The 17,239-nt window shown below is 51.7% G+C and overlaps 1 protein-coding gene and 1 pseudogene across 1 annotated transcript; both read left to right on the top strand.

The window, feature by feature from the left end:
• The first annotated feature begins 853 nt into the window (after positions 1 to 853).
• On the top strand, positions 854 to 2,437 carry LOC128899314 (zinc finger protein 271-like; annotated as a pseudogene).
• An 8,357-nt stretch (positions 2,438 to 10,794) lies between these two features.
• LOC128899315 (olfactory receptor 14A16-like) lies at positions 10,795 to 11,355 on the top strand (the record flags this gene model as incomplete). The annotated part of the gene is made up of 1 exon (XM_054177694.1): positions 10,795 to 11,355. A coding segment is annotated over exon 1 (561 nt), but the record flags the coding sequence as incomplete, so codon positions are not given.
• Between the last annotated feature and the right edge of the window lie 5,884 nt (positions 11,356 to 17,239).

Consider the following 17,239-nt stretch of genomic DNA (forward strand, 5'->3'; position numbering starts at 1 on the left):
CCTGTCTGCTGTGCCTGTGCTGCTGGTCTTTGGAGCTGCCTGCAGCAAGGCCTGGCTCTCCTGCAGGACTGTGGGGAGTGCTAAGCCACCCCTTGTAGATCAGTCCTTTAGTCTGAGCCCTTTGCTTCTGTCTGTCATTCTTTCTCCATCACCCCTGCCCCGTTGGGATGGGCAAGGGTAGAGTTTGCAGATCTGCCCAGTTGAATAGACCTCCTCTGCTCTCATCAGTATAGATTTGGGTCAGGGTCCAGGCCAGGAACTGGTCTGCCAATGCTGCTGGGCTCAGGAACAAGGTAGATGCCCCCCACTAAATAAGTGGTTTCAACATAGGAATTGGGAGTCTGACCCCCCCACACCCAGGCAGGTGTTGGGTGTCAAAGGCTATTTGTCCACACACACACACTGAGTCCATCTGTCTGTCCCTCTCTTATCATTTGGTCCCTGGGACCTTGCCTGAGGGCACAGGAGTGGCCCTTCCCCCTCCACCATGGCCACCCAGAAGGACCTAGACAAGAGCCTGAAGGAGAAGAATCACCTGGCAAAGTTGGAGGATCTGAAGTGTAGCTCCAAGGAAGAAAAGGAGGAAGACAAAACTGATGAAGAGGAAGAGGAGGAGGAAGAGAAGGATGAGGAGGAGGAAGAGAAGGATGAGGAGGAGGAAGAGAAGGATGAGGAGGAGGAAGAGGAGGAAGAAGAGGAGGAGGATGAAGATGAGGATGATGACAAGAAGGAGTATGATGAGGAAGAGCAGGGAAAGGAGAAGGACAAAGTCACATCATCCCCCTGTGTGCCATCAAAGCAGCCAAATCGGTGCCCTGAATGTGGACACAGCTCCCCACCAAGCTCGGAGCCGATGAAGCACTGCTGCCCCCACCATGGTGCCCAGCCCTTTTTCTGTGGTGACTGTGGCAAGAGCTTCAGGCTCAGCTACAGCCTCACCCAGCACCACCGTGTCCAGCCCGGGAAGAAGGCCTACATCTGTGCTGGCTGCGGGAAGAGCTTCCCTCGCAGCCTGGCACTCATCGCCCACTGGCACGGCCACGGCGGGAAGCAGCCCTTTGCCTGCACTGACTGTAGCAAGAGCTTCCACCGTGGCTCTCACTTCCTCCAGCACCGCCGTGTCCACACCAGCGAGAGCTCACATATCTGTTGTGACTGCGGCAAGAGCTTCCAGGGGACCTCGATGCTCATCGCTCACTGGCACGTCCAAACCGGCCAGAAAGCCTTCAGCTGCAGCGACTGCGGCAAGAGCTTCAGGATGAGCTGCCAGCTCTTCCGGCACCGCCGCGTCCACACCGGTGAGAGACCCTACTGCTGTGCTGGCTGTGGCAAGAGCTTCCGCTGGAGCAAGACCCTCATTGCCCACTGGAATGCCCATAGTGGCAAGAAGCCCTTCACCTGTACTGACTGTGATAAGCCCTTCGGCCATGTCTCCTAAGTCTCACAGCACCTCTGTGGCCACACCAGCAAGAGGCCGTGCAGTTCAGGTACCGCCAATGAGAGTTTGAGCCGCAGGTCAGACCACAACCTCAGCAACGACCTCTCCAAGGGCCACAAGGTGCAGAGTAGAGAGAAGCCAGCAGCCACTGAAGTCATCTCCAACCCCTGCAGCAAGTGCCAGCAGAGCTTCGCCAGGCACTCAGACCTGGTGAGGCACATGCGGATCCACACTGGGGAGAAGCCATATGTCTGTGCCGTCTGCGACAAGAGCTTCAGCCAGGCCTGCAACCTCACCCGACACCGCCGCATGCACACAGGGGAGAGACCATACCGCTGTGCTGAGTGCGGCCAGAGCTTCAGCTCCAGCCACGCCCTCACGCAGCACCACCACACTCACAGCGGCAGGAAGCCGCTGTGCTGACTGTGGCAAGAGCTTCTCTGCGAGCTCCACCCTCCTCCAGCACCACCTCATCCACACTGGGGAGAAGCCCTACCGCTGCACTGCCTGTGGCAAGAGCTTCAGACACGGTGCCACCCTCAGAAGGCACCTCGATGTCCACACTGGCAAGAAGCCTTTCACCTGTACCGACTATGGCAAGAGCTTCAGCCAGCGCTCCCTGCTGCTCTGTCATCACCGCATCCACACCGGCCAGAAGCCCTATGTCTGCAGTGACTGCAGCAAGCGTTTCACTCACAGGTCCGCCCTCAGGCGGCACCACCTTGTCCACACAGGTGAGAAACCCTTCCCCTGCACCGCCTGCAGCAAGAGCTTCCGCTGCAGATCTAACCTCAGCCGGCACATGCGCATCCATGCCAGTGACCAGCCTGTGCCAGGGGACTCAGAAAAGCACTGACCCCAGCACTGCCAGGGTAAACATCACCCCCATGGGGGACCTTTTCCAGCAGATTGAACCAAGATCACCTCATTTGCAGCCTGTTTTCTCAGACTCTGGGGGCTCCAGCAGGAACAGACACCCCACTCTCCCCTAAACATCAATTAGTGATGATGAGAATAACTAACAGTGATGAGTCAGCACAGCCATCACTGCCACTGAAGCTGGACTGAGCTTTGCTGGGATTTGTATGCTTTCTGCCCAGTACTTTGGGTTTTCCTGGGCTAAATGCTCCTTTCCTTTGTCCCTTGCCCCTCAAATTAACAGAATCTTGTCTTATTTTGGGTTTCTTGTAGCCATTCCTGTCCAAAATGCCTAATTCTTGGGGACTTTTTTTTTCCTAAGCCTGAGGCTGGAGCTGTGTGCCCAGTTCAGGGAGGTCTTTGGTGTGATTTTCATCAGTCTTGATAGTGTCTTGGGAGGGTCTCAGGGGCATATCTGTCTTCATGTTTGAGCCCCATCCTGGGCATTTGGTGCTTTTGGGGCACAAGTCAGCAGAGGCTCCTCAGCTTCCTGAAGTTGGGGGTGTCTGTAGTGGGTAGGACATGGGGATGTCCTGCCCTGCCACCACTGCCAGCTCAGCCAAGTGTCTTCCAGGGAGTGAAGCATTGTGATGGGGCTGTCACTTCGGAAGGGAACAAATGTCTCGCTGTAATCCTGCAGCCACCCCAAAAAGGGAGTGGAGTGGCCCCCAGCCCCAGCATTTGCCCTGCAGTTCCCCTGATATGAACCCTGGCCTAAGAGTTATTAAAAATAATAGACTGAGCAGCAGATGTTTGCAGTTTTATATATTTATATTGTGCAACCCTTGCACTCTTACCCATTTCTGCTTTTCCATGGGGGTGGAGGTGAAGCCACAATCCATAGTCCAAGAGGGATCCAGAGACATCAGGGCCTGGAGATAGCTGGGGAGGGAGTCTGGTGACTTTGCTCCTCTCCCTTTCCATCTGCAGGCAGTAACACTGGCGGAAAGAGACAGACCCATGCTGTGAATCCATGGCTCTGTGGCTGGTGTCACTCCCACAGCTCTGGGGTCTAACAATGGGAAGGGCAGCACAGCACCAGGCTTGCTGGGGTCAGATGGGATTCATCTTTCTCCAAGGGAGCAGAGGGTCTTTGCTCAGGAGCTTTCAGGGCTCAGTGGCAGGCCTTTAAACTGGACTTGAAAGAAGAGGGGGACAAAATCAGGCTTGCTGGTGACAAGCTGTGGAGTGACAAGCCACGGTTAGAGGGAGACAGGGCTAGTGAGTGCCCTTAGGCTCTTGTTCTGAGCTGTGCTGGGGACACTGCAGCACATTGAAGTCTTCTGGAGATGAGTCAGGGGGTCCTGGGGATTTGAGTAGGGAAACATTGGTTGAATCACTGCAGGCCATTGTATTGGAAGACCTGTAAAGGTCCCTTCCTACCCAAACCAGCCTTTGATTCTATGATTGTATGCCATGGAGATGTCCCAGACATACTGGGACCAGTGCTGTTCAATATCTTCCTCAATGACACAGCCAGAGAGGTTGAGGCACGCTCAGCAAGTTTGCAGATGATAGAAAGCTGAGTGGTGTGGTTGATAAGAAGGAAGGACAGGATGGGGGTCATCCAGAGGATCTGGACAGCCTGGAGAAGTGGGCTCAAGAGACGCTCAAGCAAAGTGCAAGGTCTTTTACCTGGGTCATGGCAACCCTCAATATTAATGCAAGCTGGGGGTGATGAAACTGAGAGCAGCCTACAGAAAGGGACTTGGGGACACTTGTAGGAGAAGGGCTGATTTCAGATAGCTTTGGAAGGTTATGCTTGGTCTCTGAGTTGGAAAACAGTGCAAACACCTTGTAAATGAAGGAGAGAAATTGGGCAGAATTTGGTTGGATGTGTTAAAACATTGTTTTGTTATTTTAGCCTATTGTATGCCTTAATTACAGGCATGCCAGTAGAGAATAGCCAATTGAGATGTGACACATGTGCCTGCTGAGAGACTAGAGAACTTTGCTGTATAACGTAATAAATGTCTTCCCCTGCTTACACCTTGTCCTGGGAGCTGTGCTCAGGGTGGTGGGACAGCTAGACTACAACAAATGGTTCTTCACCATGAGAGTGGTGAAGCCCTGGAATGGGTTGCCCAGGGAGGTGGTTGAGGCCCCATCCCTGGAGGTGTTTAAGCCCAGGCTGGATGAGGCTCTGGCCAGCCTGATCTAGTGTGGGGTGTCCCTGCCCATGGCAGGGGGGGTGGAACTGGATGATCCTTGTGGTGCCTTCCAACCCTGACTGATTCTATGATTCTATGAAATGGTGACCCCAGACATGCTCCTTGAGCAGCTACAGCTTACGACTCCCACTGGCACCAGAAACAAATAATTTTGCTTCATGGGGACTGCAGAGATGGTTGTGCTCAGCAGTGTCACAGATGGTAGACTTTAAGCTGTTAATCTCTGTGAGATGCTGATTATGCCAGAAGGGAAGCCTGGCACTGGTGATGCTCCCCAGCTGAGTTTAGGAGGAGGCAAAAAGCACAAAGGCCTGGATGTTAAAAATAAAGAAAAAGAAGAAAAAGGAAAAAATAAATAGAGAAAGAAAAATGAGAGACAAGTGGTGGTTTGAGCCTTAACTGAGATTTAAGAGCTCAGATGGGGGGGGGCAAGGCTGAGGATTCCTCCCTCGCTTTCCCCCTCCTCTCTCCTGATGGAGAGAAAAAGAAAGGGAAGCAGCAAATCTACTGAGAAATAATTTGGAGTTAAAAAGTTTCTTTAAACAATATACATACATACATATATATATATAACAATAACAAGGAGGGTTCACAAGGGTCAGGAACAAGGATGGATGGGGAAAAAAACGTACACAAAATCAGTCCTTTGAAGTCCTTTGAAGAGGCCTGGATGTAGCAGGGAGGGAAAGGACCAGGCCTGACCACGTGGCCTAAGTTCTCCTTTAAGAGATCAGGCAGGTAACAAAGAAGTAAGTTCAAAACTGTAGGATGAAACTTTCTGTCTGAAAGGAGTAACTGTTCTGTGTTCTGACCTTGTAAGATAAGTGGAAAGGAATGTCTGCTTGCTACTGAAATGCAGCTGGAAGTTTTGTTCTCTTTAACCATCTATTATGGCAGTTCTGTTAGAATGAGCTAATTAGCTCAACCTGAGCATTGTGTCTTGCATGGCTTACATCAGTCTGTTGGACACGCTGCCTTACACAGCTTCTGCTTGTGCTAGAGTTAGTTTTAACTTGCTTGCTTCTGTGTGTGTAAAGAATGTTAGAGAGGTCAATCAAAAGTGTTGTTCTATGGAAAAACAGAAAGGGGGAGATGTGGGAAGAGGTTGTTTTCAGATAGCTTTGGTAGGCTATAGGGAAGATTTGCCTTTGCTGGAATTAGACAAAGATATGTTTTGTCTTTGGGAGTAATATAAACCCCTTGCTGGAGAGCTGCCAAACAGAGAGGGACCTGGGGGTGCTGATTGACACCCACCTAAACATGAGCCAGCAGTGTGCCCAGGTGGCCAAGAAGGCCAATGGCATCCTGGCCTGCATTAGGAATAGTGTGGCCAGCAGGAGCAGGGAAGTCATTGTGCCCCTGTACTCATCACTGGTTAGGCCACACCTTGAGTCCTGTGTCCAGTTCTGGGCCCCTCAGTTTAAGAAGGACATCGAGACACTTGAATGTGTCCAGAGAAGGGCAACAAGGCTGAGGAGAGGCCTTGAGCACAGCCCTGTGAGGAGAGGCTGAGGGAGCTGGGATTGTTTAGCCTGGAGAATAGGAGGCTCAGGGGAGACCTCATTGCCCTCTACAACTACCTGAAAGGTGGTTGTAGCCAGGAAGGGGTTGGTCTCTTCTCTCTAGCAACCAGCACCAGAACAAGAGGACACAGTCTCAAGCTGTGCCTGGGGAAGTTTAGGCTGGAGGTGAGGAGAAAGTTCTTCACTGAGAGAGTCATTTGTCATTGGAATGTGCTGCCCAGGGAGGTGGTGGAGTCACCGTCCCTGAAGGTGTTCAAGAGGAGATTGGACGTGGCACTTGGTGCCATGGCCTAGTCATGAGGTCTGTGGTGACAGGTTGGACTCGATGATCTTTGAGGTCTCTTCCAACCTTGGTGATTCTGTGATACTTTGATACTCAAAATAGGTTAGCTTTGGATTTCTCATATGTTGTATATGTGGTCATAAATGTAAGCTGTTGTAGTTATGTCAATCTGTAGTTATGTTAAGTGATTGTAGATCACAATCCAATATTACATCAGATTTCTTTGGATGATCCTTCTTGTGGGTTATATGAAGAAATATGGGATCAGTTAACTTCTTGGTTATAGAATAGAAGTTGGTTTAAACATTTGCTTGTAATACTATTTGGAACAATTGCAACACTGCTCTGTGTCATTCTTTGTAATTGCTGTTTTAAAATGATAAGACCTTTAGGTACAATTGTTTATGCCAATAAATTACAAGCAGATGGTTATGATCTGAAGGTGATCAAAATAGAGGAACTTAATTATGATCCAATTAAGGAGGTTCTGAAATATCTGGAAATTTCAACACAGATCAATGGTGACCAAAAGAAAATGGGGGATTGTGATGAATATCCTGGTGAGTCTGTGACTGGTGTTAAAGGCAGAGAATTCAGAGTGCACTGGGACTGGGGGTCAGGAGCTTGCAGGAGCCTGTTTTGAGGACAAAGGGAGAGCTGCATATTTTACTGACTTAACCAGAGACAGTGTGTTTTGCTAACTGGAGACACCAAGGCTGAGGAGAAGAGCTGAGAATTTGTTTTCTTTAGATCAGAAGCCTGGACGACTGAGCATGCGTGCAAGGGGATGCTTTGACCCCTACCGCACAGAATGTAGGGAGAAGGGATTTGATCACCTATTCTGAAGACTCATTATCATCTGCCTGCCTTCTATTTAGCATAAGCATCTTTATATAGATGATGTAACTATATAAGATGAAGAAAGCTATTGTAAGGCTGCTGTGGGGTGAAGTTTTGTACCCCCGCAGGCCCAACCGGTTGCTTTGCTTTTATTGCCTTTTATTGCCTTTTAAAGATCTTTTAGTGCCAATAAAACTGTTACCAAAAACTTTTACCAGAAGTCATCTATAACACCTTTACTGAGGTTCTTTTCCCTATTCCAAATACCCTGGGGTGGAGCAAAACCTGCACACAGGAAAGGAGGCCAACTGCAGCTGGGCTGTGGCAGGCGGAGTGCGGCAACCCAGACACAGAAGTTCACAGTATCACAGTATCACCAAGGTTGGAGGAGACCTCAAAGATCATCGAGTCCAACCTGTCACCACAGACCTCATGACTAGACCATGGCACCAAGTTGCCCTCCCCCTGCACTCAGCACTACTGTGGACATATCTGGATTCTTGGTGCCCGAGTGTGGGGTTCTGCAGTCTGAAGTACAAGCAAGGAACTGGGGAGGCTGCACAGGAGATCTGCCAGGATGGGCATTGACATCTCTGTGGAGAGGCTGAGGGACCTGGGCTGCTTCAGCCTGCTGAATGGAGGCTCAGGGCACTGCCAGAGCAGTGTGCACATGGCTGAAGGGTGGTTTCAGAGAGGATGGAGCTCTTCTGGGGAGTGGGAAGAGACCAAAAACTCCACAAAGTGCAGCTTGGAAGGTTCAGAGTGGAGAGGAGGCCAAAGAAATGTCCCTCAATGGGCAGAGCTGCTATGCATGAGGCCATCCAGAGGTGTCAGGAAACGGCAGGGAGAGCTGAGACAGCTCAGGGAAGGGATGGAAATGGCAGGGGGAGAGCTGGCTGGGGAAGCAAGATTGGTGTCAGCAGCCTGAAGGGAAAGAGCTGCAGCCATGGGACAGTGTAGGAGAGGCTGCAGTAGGGATGGCCAAGGGCTCTGGCAAGGCTGAGAGGCCCAACAGGACCAAAGTCTCTGTCCCCTTGACTCTGGCACTTGCCTCTGCCACCAAGGCCTGTGAGGAGAAACTTGGCTTTGAGGCTTTGAGGTTCTTGTATTGCAAGGGCAGTGGTCAGGGCTTGGTCTTTCTGCTTCACAGACCAAAGGCAAGTTTTTGTGCCCTGTACTTTGCCTTTGTCTCCCTGCAATCCTGGCCTCTAACAAGCTGCTCTAACGAGTCCCTGGGGAACCTTTGTCAGTAACAAGCCTCAGTGAGGCCAATCAGTGCTTCAAGGTACTTTGGAGTTTGCTTCTGCCTTGGACTTGTTGAGAGGCTTCTTGGCAGTACCTTGGCAGAGTCTCCTGGCAGTGCCTAAGGATGATGTAATCAGCCCCAAATACTCCATGGGGCTCATTAAATACTGCTGAAGCTCTAATTCTTGCCGAGGTTTCTGCAGCTAATTGGAGAGGTTTTTATTGCACAAAGTATCTGGTAAAAATGTGTTTTAAAGGTACATTTCATTCTTTTTCAGCAGGAGTTGTCTCTTTGCAAGCAAACCACAGCAAAACCTGTCAAGGTCCTACCCTGGTCACTGCTCATCCCGACTCCCCACTGCTCCCACCAGATCCCTGGGCCACAGGTGAGGGACAGGATCTGCTTTGCCAGGGGCTGGGGCTCAGGGCTTGGCCCTGTGGATCAATGAAACCCCTCCAGGTTTCCTCAGCAGCAGAGCCACCTTTAGCTGCTTGTCCTGCCCTGTCAGCACTGTCTCAGTTCTCTGCTCTCACCACAGCCTGAAGATGCTTCAGTGCCTCCAGTGATGCTTCCCTTGCATCCACTCTGTCCTGCTCTAACCAGACCCTGGGGATCCTTTCCCATTATGCTTCTCTGGGACCCATTAAGAGTAGAAGAAACTTCAGAGCTGGAATCTGACTTAGAGTTCTGGAGAGGTTTCATCAGCTTCCTCTGAATCTCTGAGGTATACAGGGCATCAAAAACTATCAGAGGAGTCATTAAAAAGGCTTGGGCTGGTCCTCTGCTGCCTTATTGGGCCAGACTCCTTTGGTGGAGGGAGCTGCTGGCAAGCAGGCAGTGCTGCAGTGCTCTGGCCAGGAGCAGCTCCTCTGCACAGCACAGCAGGGCTGAGGACACTGCCAGAGGATCTCAGGGAGATGAGGAAGGCAGAGACAGCTTCAAGATATCCAGGACTGGGAGGGTGACTGAGAGCTCACTGGAGGAGAAGTCACTGCAGTCACTGACACAGTGAGGCTGTGGGTGCAGGACACTGCAGCTGTAGCTCCTGGAGGCATCTCCATCTCGGCAGCTGATGCTCAGCTGAAGGCTCCTGGAGTGTGCACACAGAAGGAGGAGCAAAGCCCTTCAATTCCATCCTGTGAGCAGCAGTGAGCAGAGCTGGGGAAGGAGAAGGCTTCACCCCCATTCCTTCTGCCTTTCTCTCTTCCCTTCACTGTCTCTGCAGCACTGCAGGCCTGCTCCCTGTTTCTCCACCTCTCCATGGGTGTGGTGGGTTTAGGATATGCCTTTGAAATTTAGTTAGAGATTTTAATCAGAAAAGTAGAAACAAAATAAATAGATCACTCTTGGGTGGAAAATGGAAACCAGAAGATTATTCTAAAGAAATTAATTGGATAAATATCTTGAACCAGAGGAGCTGTACCATAATAATTCTCTCTCTTCTCTTCTCATCTCAGCTGTTTTGCTTTGTTGGGAAGAGATCACCTGCTTTGGCTGGCCTTGGCTAAGTCTAACCCACTGCTTTTTTTCTCTCTCCACTCCAACTTCCTCTCTTGGAACAGGGTGGGTAGGGGTTAGGGGCAGAGGAACAGTTTCCCTGGTCTCTTGTGTTGTTTGCTAATTGCAAATACCTGTCTAATATTGTCACTCCTGGATGTTTTGTACCTGTTCATTGCATTCCATTGTAGAGTGTAGCTCTTGCTTGTCAATAGAGCTTCATTTGCTTCCAACTGAGCTGCTCTGGCAAAGCTAATGCTGGGGGAAATTTCAACCCACCACAATGGGACTCTTGTTCCCTGGGATTGGGCTGTTGGTCACTTTCTGCTCTGACACCAGAGGAGTCTTCATGGCAATTCTGGGTCCCTGCTGCATTTGAAGCTGGGATGAACTCTGCCATGGGTTGGTAGTGATAGGACAGAGCTGATCCATTCCTCATGCAGCTCAGGGAGGGAGGTTATGATGAGCCTGAGAGAAATGTGCCCTAACTTGTCACTGCCTTTCCCTCCTTCGACAGGTCTCCATGGCCAGAGGCAGCAGATGGCCAACAGCAGCTCTATCACCCACTTCCTCCTCCTGCCATTCCCAGGCACAAGGCAGCTGCAGCTCCTGCACTTCTGCCTCTTCCTGGCCATCTACCTGGCTGCCCTGCTGGGCAATGGCCTCATCATCACCACCATAGCCTGGGACCACCACCTCCACACCCCCATGTACTTCTTCCTCCTCAACCTCGCCTTCCTTGACCTGGGTGCCATCTCCACCATAGTCCCCAAATCCATGGCCAATTTCCTGGTGGACACCAGGGACATCTCCTTTGCAGGATGTGTTGCTCAGGTCTTTCTCTTTGCCTTTTTCATGTCAGCAGAGTCCTCACCACCATGTCCTACGATCGCTACGTTGCCATCTGCAGACCCCTGCACTATGAGACCCTCCTGGGCAGCAGAGTTTATGTCAACCTGGCAGCAGCTGCCTGGGCCTCTGGTGTTCTCTATGCTGTGCTGTACACAGCCAATACATTTTCCCTGCCCCTCTGCAAGGGCAATGCTGTGGACCAGTTCTTCTGTGAAGTGCCCCAGATCCTCAAGCTCTCCTGCTCCACATCCTACCTCAGGGAAATTTGGGTTATAGTGGCCAATGCATGTTCAGTTTCTGTCTGTTTTGTGTTCATGGTGGTGTCCTATGTGCAGATCTTCAGGGCAGTGCTGAGGATCCCCTCTCAGCAGGGACGCCACAAAGCCTTTGCCACCTGCCTCCCTCACCTGGCTGTGGTCTCCCTCTTTGTCAGCACTGGATTCTTTGCCTACCTGAAGCCTTCCTCCATCTCCTCTCCATCCCTGGACCTGGTGGTATCAGTTCTGTACTCAGTGGTGCCTCCAGCAGTGAACCCTCTCATCTACAGTCTGAGGAACCAGGAACTCAAGGCTGCCCTGAGCCAACTGATCCCTGGATGCTTTCAGAAGCAATAAACTGTCTTCTGCTGCAGAGCAGTTCTGATGTCACTCAGTGCAGGCCCAGCCTGGCTGCTGGAGTTCTGGCTGCTGCTGGTGCTGTTCCCCTTGTGAGAATTTTGTTCCCACACAAATGTCTTTCTTCAGACCATTTCTGGTTCAGTGTTGTCCTGTCTGCTGTGACCCAGAGGCTGCAGACATGAGGATCTGTGCTCCCTGGGTGTTCAACACAATAAGAACCCTGCAGGAAGTTGTTTCTCTGAGTTGCTTCCTCCAAGGCTTCTGTGGAGCTGCAGGGCAGTGCCTGTGTGAAGAGGTGGAGGGTCAGAGTCCCAGCACAGCAGCAGTGCCAGGGAGCCCCAGAGCTTGGGCTGTCCTCAGCTGCTCTTTCTTTCCTTCCACCTTCTTCTGCTGAGCCTCTGTGCTGGGGCAAGGCCTGAGTGCTTGGGCACTGTGCTGCTGTGTGGCAGTGTGGGACTGCAGGCAGGGACAGGCCAGGGCTGCTTGTGGGCCAGAGCTGTGCTCCAGAGCAGCACTGCCATCAGAACAGGAGGTCTCCTCATGCCTTCATACCCCATCCCCCTTCCATTACAGACTGCACCTTCTCAGAGTCCATACTGGATACCCTGACCCCCTTCCTGTATCAGCTCCATTCAACCATTATTCCTTTAACTCCTCCCAGTACAGATGTGGCCTCATCCGAGTACAAACTGGATCCTACTGTCCTCTGGCACTACAGCCTGGGTCCCATCCCAGTACAGAATGTATCCCCTGGCTCCCTTTCCAGTTCGGAATGCATCCATCCCAGTACAAACTGCACACCCTCATGCCTTCACAGTACAGTCTGGGACCTGCCCAGGATCCCTTTCATCCCTGCAAATGTACTTTGGGCCTTGTCTCAGTAAAACCTTAATCCCTTTATGCATATTCAGTACAGACTGGACCCTGTCACATTCACAACTCCATACCCTAAGCACACCAGAGTCCAGTCTGGACCATCTCCCTTTTCAAACTGGGTCCCATTAATATCTCCAAGTACAGCCCAGGTCTTGTCCCAGGAAAAACTGATTCCACTCATCCCATCCTGCGCTGTTTGATATTTTGATCAGCGCTATAGAGAGAGGGATGGAGACACCATCAGCAAGTGTGCAGATGGCACCAAGCTGGGTGGTGCTGTTGAGATGCCAGAGGGACAGGATGGCATCCAGAGGGCCCTGGACAAGCTGGAGAGGTGGTGCCCAGGTGACCCTCATGAGGTTCAACAAGTGCAAGAGCAGGGCCCTGCAGCTGGGCTGGAACAATCCTCACTTATCAATACAGGCTGGGGGAGGAGGTGATTGAAAGGACTTGGGGGTGCTGGTGGGGGAGAAGCTGGCTAGGAGCAGGCAGTGTGAGCTTGCAGCACAGAAGGCCAAGGGCAGCCTGGGCTGCATCCAAAGCAGCATGGCCGGAGATGGAGAGAGAGGATCCTGCCACTTTATGATGCTCTGGAGAGACCTCCCTTGGCATACTGCATCCAGCTCTGAAGTGTCAGCACAGGAAGGACATGGAGCTGATGGAGCAGGCCCAGGGGAGTGCCACAAAAATGATCAGGGACTTGGAGCACCTCTGCTATGAGGACAGGCTGAGGGAGCTGGGGTTGATCAGACTGAAGAAGAGAAGGATGTGGGGAGACCTAATAGCTTCTTTCCAGTACCTGGAGTATACTGGATGGAGAGAAACTGTTTGCAAAGGCCTGCAGTGACAGGACCAGGGGGAATGGCTTCAAACTAGAGCAGAGCAGATTGAGATTGGATGTGAGGAACAAGTTCTGCACAGTGAGGCTAGTGGAACACTGGAACGGGTTGCCTGGGGAGGTGGTTGAGGCCCCATCCCTCCACATATTCAAGGTGAGGCCAAACAGGGCTGTGGGCAACCTGATCTAGTTGAGGATGACCCATTGTATCTGCAGCGGGTTGGACTGGATGACTTTTGGAGGTCCCTTCCAACTCAGACCATTCTATGATTGGCCCCTGGTGCCTCCTAATAAAGTCTTGGACACCTCCCAGTGAAAGCTGACCCCATGGCCTCTCCCAGCAGCACTGGGCCTGGTCCCAGGACACTCTGAAACCCGAATCCTCTGCCAGTACAGACTGGGCCCTTCATGTCCAAACTGGATCCCTGCAGTTTGGGGCTCCCCAGGTCAAGGGAGACAGAGATCTGCTGGAGAGAGTCCAACAGAGGCTAGGAGGATGAGGAAGGGACTTGAACATCTCTGTTGCCAAGCCACTATCCATTATTGACCTGGTGTCCTGGCTAGCTGGGGAGGACTCAAGGTATTGGATAGGAACAAATGTGACTCCCAGCTTCAAGAAAGGAAGAGAGGAGGATCCAGGAAACCATAGAGCTGGCAGTGTGCGCTCGGTAGTAGGGCAGGGCATGGAGCAGAGCATCTCCAGCATCATTACATGACCTGGAGAGGACAAGCAGGGGATCAGGCCCAGCCAGCATGGGTTTAGGAAGGGCAGGTCCTGCCTGACCCACCTAATCTCCTTCTCTGACAGGATGAGTGACTGTTGGATGAGGGCAAGGCTGTGGGTATTCTCTCCCTAGACTTTCCAAAAGCCTTTGGCACTGCTCCCCACAGAGTTCTCCTGGGCAGAGGCTGCTCCTGGCTTGGATGAGCAATGCTCTGCTGGATACAGCCCTTGCTGGGTGAAAGGGCCCAAAGAGTGGTGCTCAGTGGAGTTCAATCCAGCTGGTGGCGGGTCACAAGTGGTGTTCCTCAGGGCTCAGTGTTGGGACCACTTCTGTTGAACATCTTTATTGATGATTTTGATGAAGACACAGAGTGAGTCAGCAGTGAGTCAGCAGATGACACCAAGTTAGGTGGCAGAGTTGACTGGAGGTGTTCAGGAGGAGACTTGATAGGGTGCTTGGTGCCATGGTTTAGTTGATTAGGTGGGTTGGATTGGTTGATAGGTTGGACGTGATCATCTTGAAGGTCTCTTCCAACCTGATCTATTCTATTCTATTCTATTCTATTCTATTCTATTCTATTCTATTCTATTCTATTCCATCTGCATGAGGGTAGGGAGGCTCTGCAGAGCGACTTGGACAGATTGGACCCATGGCCAACATTACCAGGAGGAGCTTCAAGAAGGCCAAGTGCCAGGTCCTGCACTTGGTTCACAACAACCCCAAGCAACGTTACAGAGGTTGTGTGGCTGGAGAGCTGTCTGGTGTGGCAATGATAGTGATGAGCAGTGTGAGCAAGCTGGCAGTGTAGGCCTAAAGCCTGACATGGTGGTAGGCCATGCTCAGCATAAATGCAGAAGTGGCTAGCAGTGTAGCAAAGCAGTGCTGTGCCTGCAGCATGTAACTATAGCAGGGCACTGGTAGCTATAAACACAGAGAGTTATCTGGGAATAACAGGACTCACACCTCCATCAACAACCTCGTGTGTCATTAGTAGTGTGACCAATAATCTGTAACAGTACGATGTGTGGTCACTCGTGGGGAACCAATGAAGCTATGCCAACGATGCTCTCCCAGTCTATATAAGCTGTAGAGGTTCCCTTAATAAACAAACAATACTCGATCATATTGGTCGTTCATATTGACTCCATTCTCCATCGCCGACATCTGGCGCTCGAACTCGTGATGGGATCCTTGGACTACGATGCTGCTCGACTCAGCGTAAGAGGTACACTCCGAGAGGGACGGAAAACCGCTCGAACCAGCAGTGCCCTGGTGCTGGAGAAATAAGGAGCGTGCGCTCAGAAAAGGAAGTGAATCTCACCAGGATCAGGTGAGCGACCGGGGAGGGTCATGGGGAAGTGCTGAGCAAAGTAGAAGAGGCTGTGCTAAAAGTCCTCCAAAGTATCCTTTCCATGAGAGGTATTACTTATGATTCTGGGATTTTAAAAGGGCTATTAGCCTGGGCCCAGGATCATGATTTTATCCCCATAGCAACCAGCGCTTTCACTTTCGAAGCCTGGGACAAAATTGGAGCCCAGCTGTGGGATGAGGTGCTAAATACTTAAAAAGAAGCTTTTTGCCATAGCCCCGTGTGACGGACCGTCACGTACATTGCAATCGATCTAAGCAGAGCAGTCTACTCCCGATTCGGCTGCTGCGGCATTTGTTTCTAACCGAGATGAACAAGGGAGACTCGGAAGGCACCCCCCGCCCTCCGCCCCTCTGCCCCCCCGGCCCCCCGCCCCCCACACACATTGTCTGCCACTCCGTCAGCATCCTCCTCACAATCTCAATTGCCCGCTACTCTTCTCTCTACACAAATCGTGGCTCTCTCACTACCGTCCTTTTGCATGGGAAATTCTGCTGCTGCCATGTCAATCGCGGCAGAAGCGAATCCTGATTGGACTGATAAGATGCTCAAAATCAAAACGGAGGTCAGAAAGCATGCACACTCACTGCAAGAAGACGCCACGCCCACCATCTTGGCGAGCACACCACGTTCACCAGCCACCACCACTGACGTTCGCACCCAGCAGGGAGAAAGCGATAAAAAGGCAGCGAAACTTGTGATCCAGCGTGTTCTATCCCCTTCATCAACATCTTCCTCTGATACCACCGGCGATGGCTTGGATTTGGAAGATGAAAACACCAACGCTAAGAAATCAAACAGCACTGACTTTGTTTTACAGCCACTCTTAGCAAAAATGGAGCACTTGGAGGCTCGCGGTTATGCCATTTTTATGACTGTACCACTCCCACGAGCCCCGACAGCCCCCGCAAGCCCCAGTAGCCCCAACCGAGGCGGCACCAACAGCTCCGACCGAGTCAGCACCGACCGACGCACCACTGACACCGGCAGCAGCGACCATAGTGGTGGCCCCAGTGGCCCCGGCGGCAGCCCCCACGGCAGCAGCCACGGCAGCGGCCCCAGCAGCCATCCCCATGGACCACACTGCAACAATAAAGGAACTATACTAGATAATATTGGTCATTCATATTGACTTCAGTCTCCATTGCTGACACCCACCCATCCTTGTTCCTTGCCCTTGTGAAAACTTACCTGTTATTGTTACATATATATATAGTTTAAAGAGAATTCTTTACCTCTCTACTTCCAAGCTGATTCCAAGTTGTTTCTTGGTGGATTTGCTACTTCCTTTTCTTTTTCCTCTCTATTCGGAAAGAGGAGGGGGGGAGGGAAGGATTCTCAGCCTTTCCCCCATCTGAAATCTTAAGTACCAGTTAAGGCTCAAACCACCCAGACAAAAAGGCACCTCAGGGTTTGAGAGGAACCATTCCAAATGCCCTGGGAGGGAGTAAAGGCCAACCACAGTGGAGAAGCCCAACTGAGGCTGGGCTGTAGAAGGAGTGTGGCCACCCAGACACAGCACTGCTGTGGCCACATGTGGACGCTTGGTGGCTGGCTTTGGAAATGTCCACTCTGAAGGAATGGAGAGGAACTGCAGAGGCTGCATAGGAGATCTGCCAGGATGGGGATTGACATCTCTGTGGAGAGGCTGAGGGACCTGGGCTGCTTTAGCCTGCTGAATGGAGGCTCAGGGCACTGCCATACCATTGTGCACATGGCTGAAGGGTGGTTTCAGAGAGGGGAGAGACCAAAACCTTCACAAAGAGCAGCATGGAAGGTTCAGAGTGGAGATGAGGCCAAAGAAATGTCCCTCAAAGGGCAGAGCTGCTATGCATGAGGCCATCCAGAGGTGTCAGGAAATGGCAGGGAGAGCTGAGACAGCTCAGGGAAGGGATGGAAATGGCAGGGGGAGAGCTGGCGGGGGAAGCAAGCTTGGTGTCAGCATCCTGAAGGGGAAGAGCTGCAGGCATGGGACAGTGTAGGAGAGGCTGCAGTAGGGATGGTCAAGGGCTCTGGCAAGGCTCAGAGGACCAGCAGTATCAAGGT

This window comes from Dryobates pubescens, chromosome 43 (genome assembly GCF_014839835.1).
Source record: "Dryobates pubescens isolate bDryPub1 chromosome 43, bDryPub1.pri, whole genome shotgun sequence".
In the NCBI taxonomy this organism is placed as follows: Eukaryota; Metazoa; Chordata; class Aves; order Piciformes; family Picidae; genus Dryobates; species Dryobates pubescens.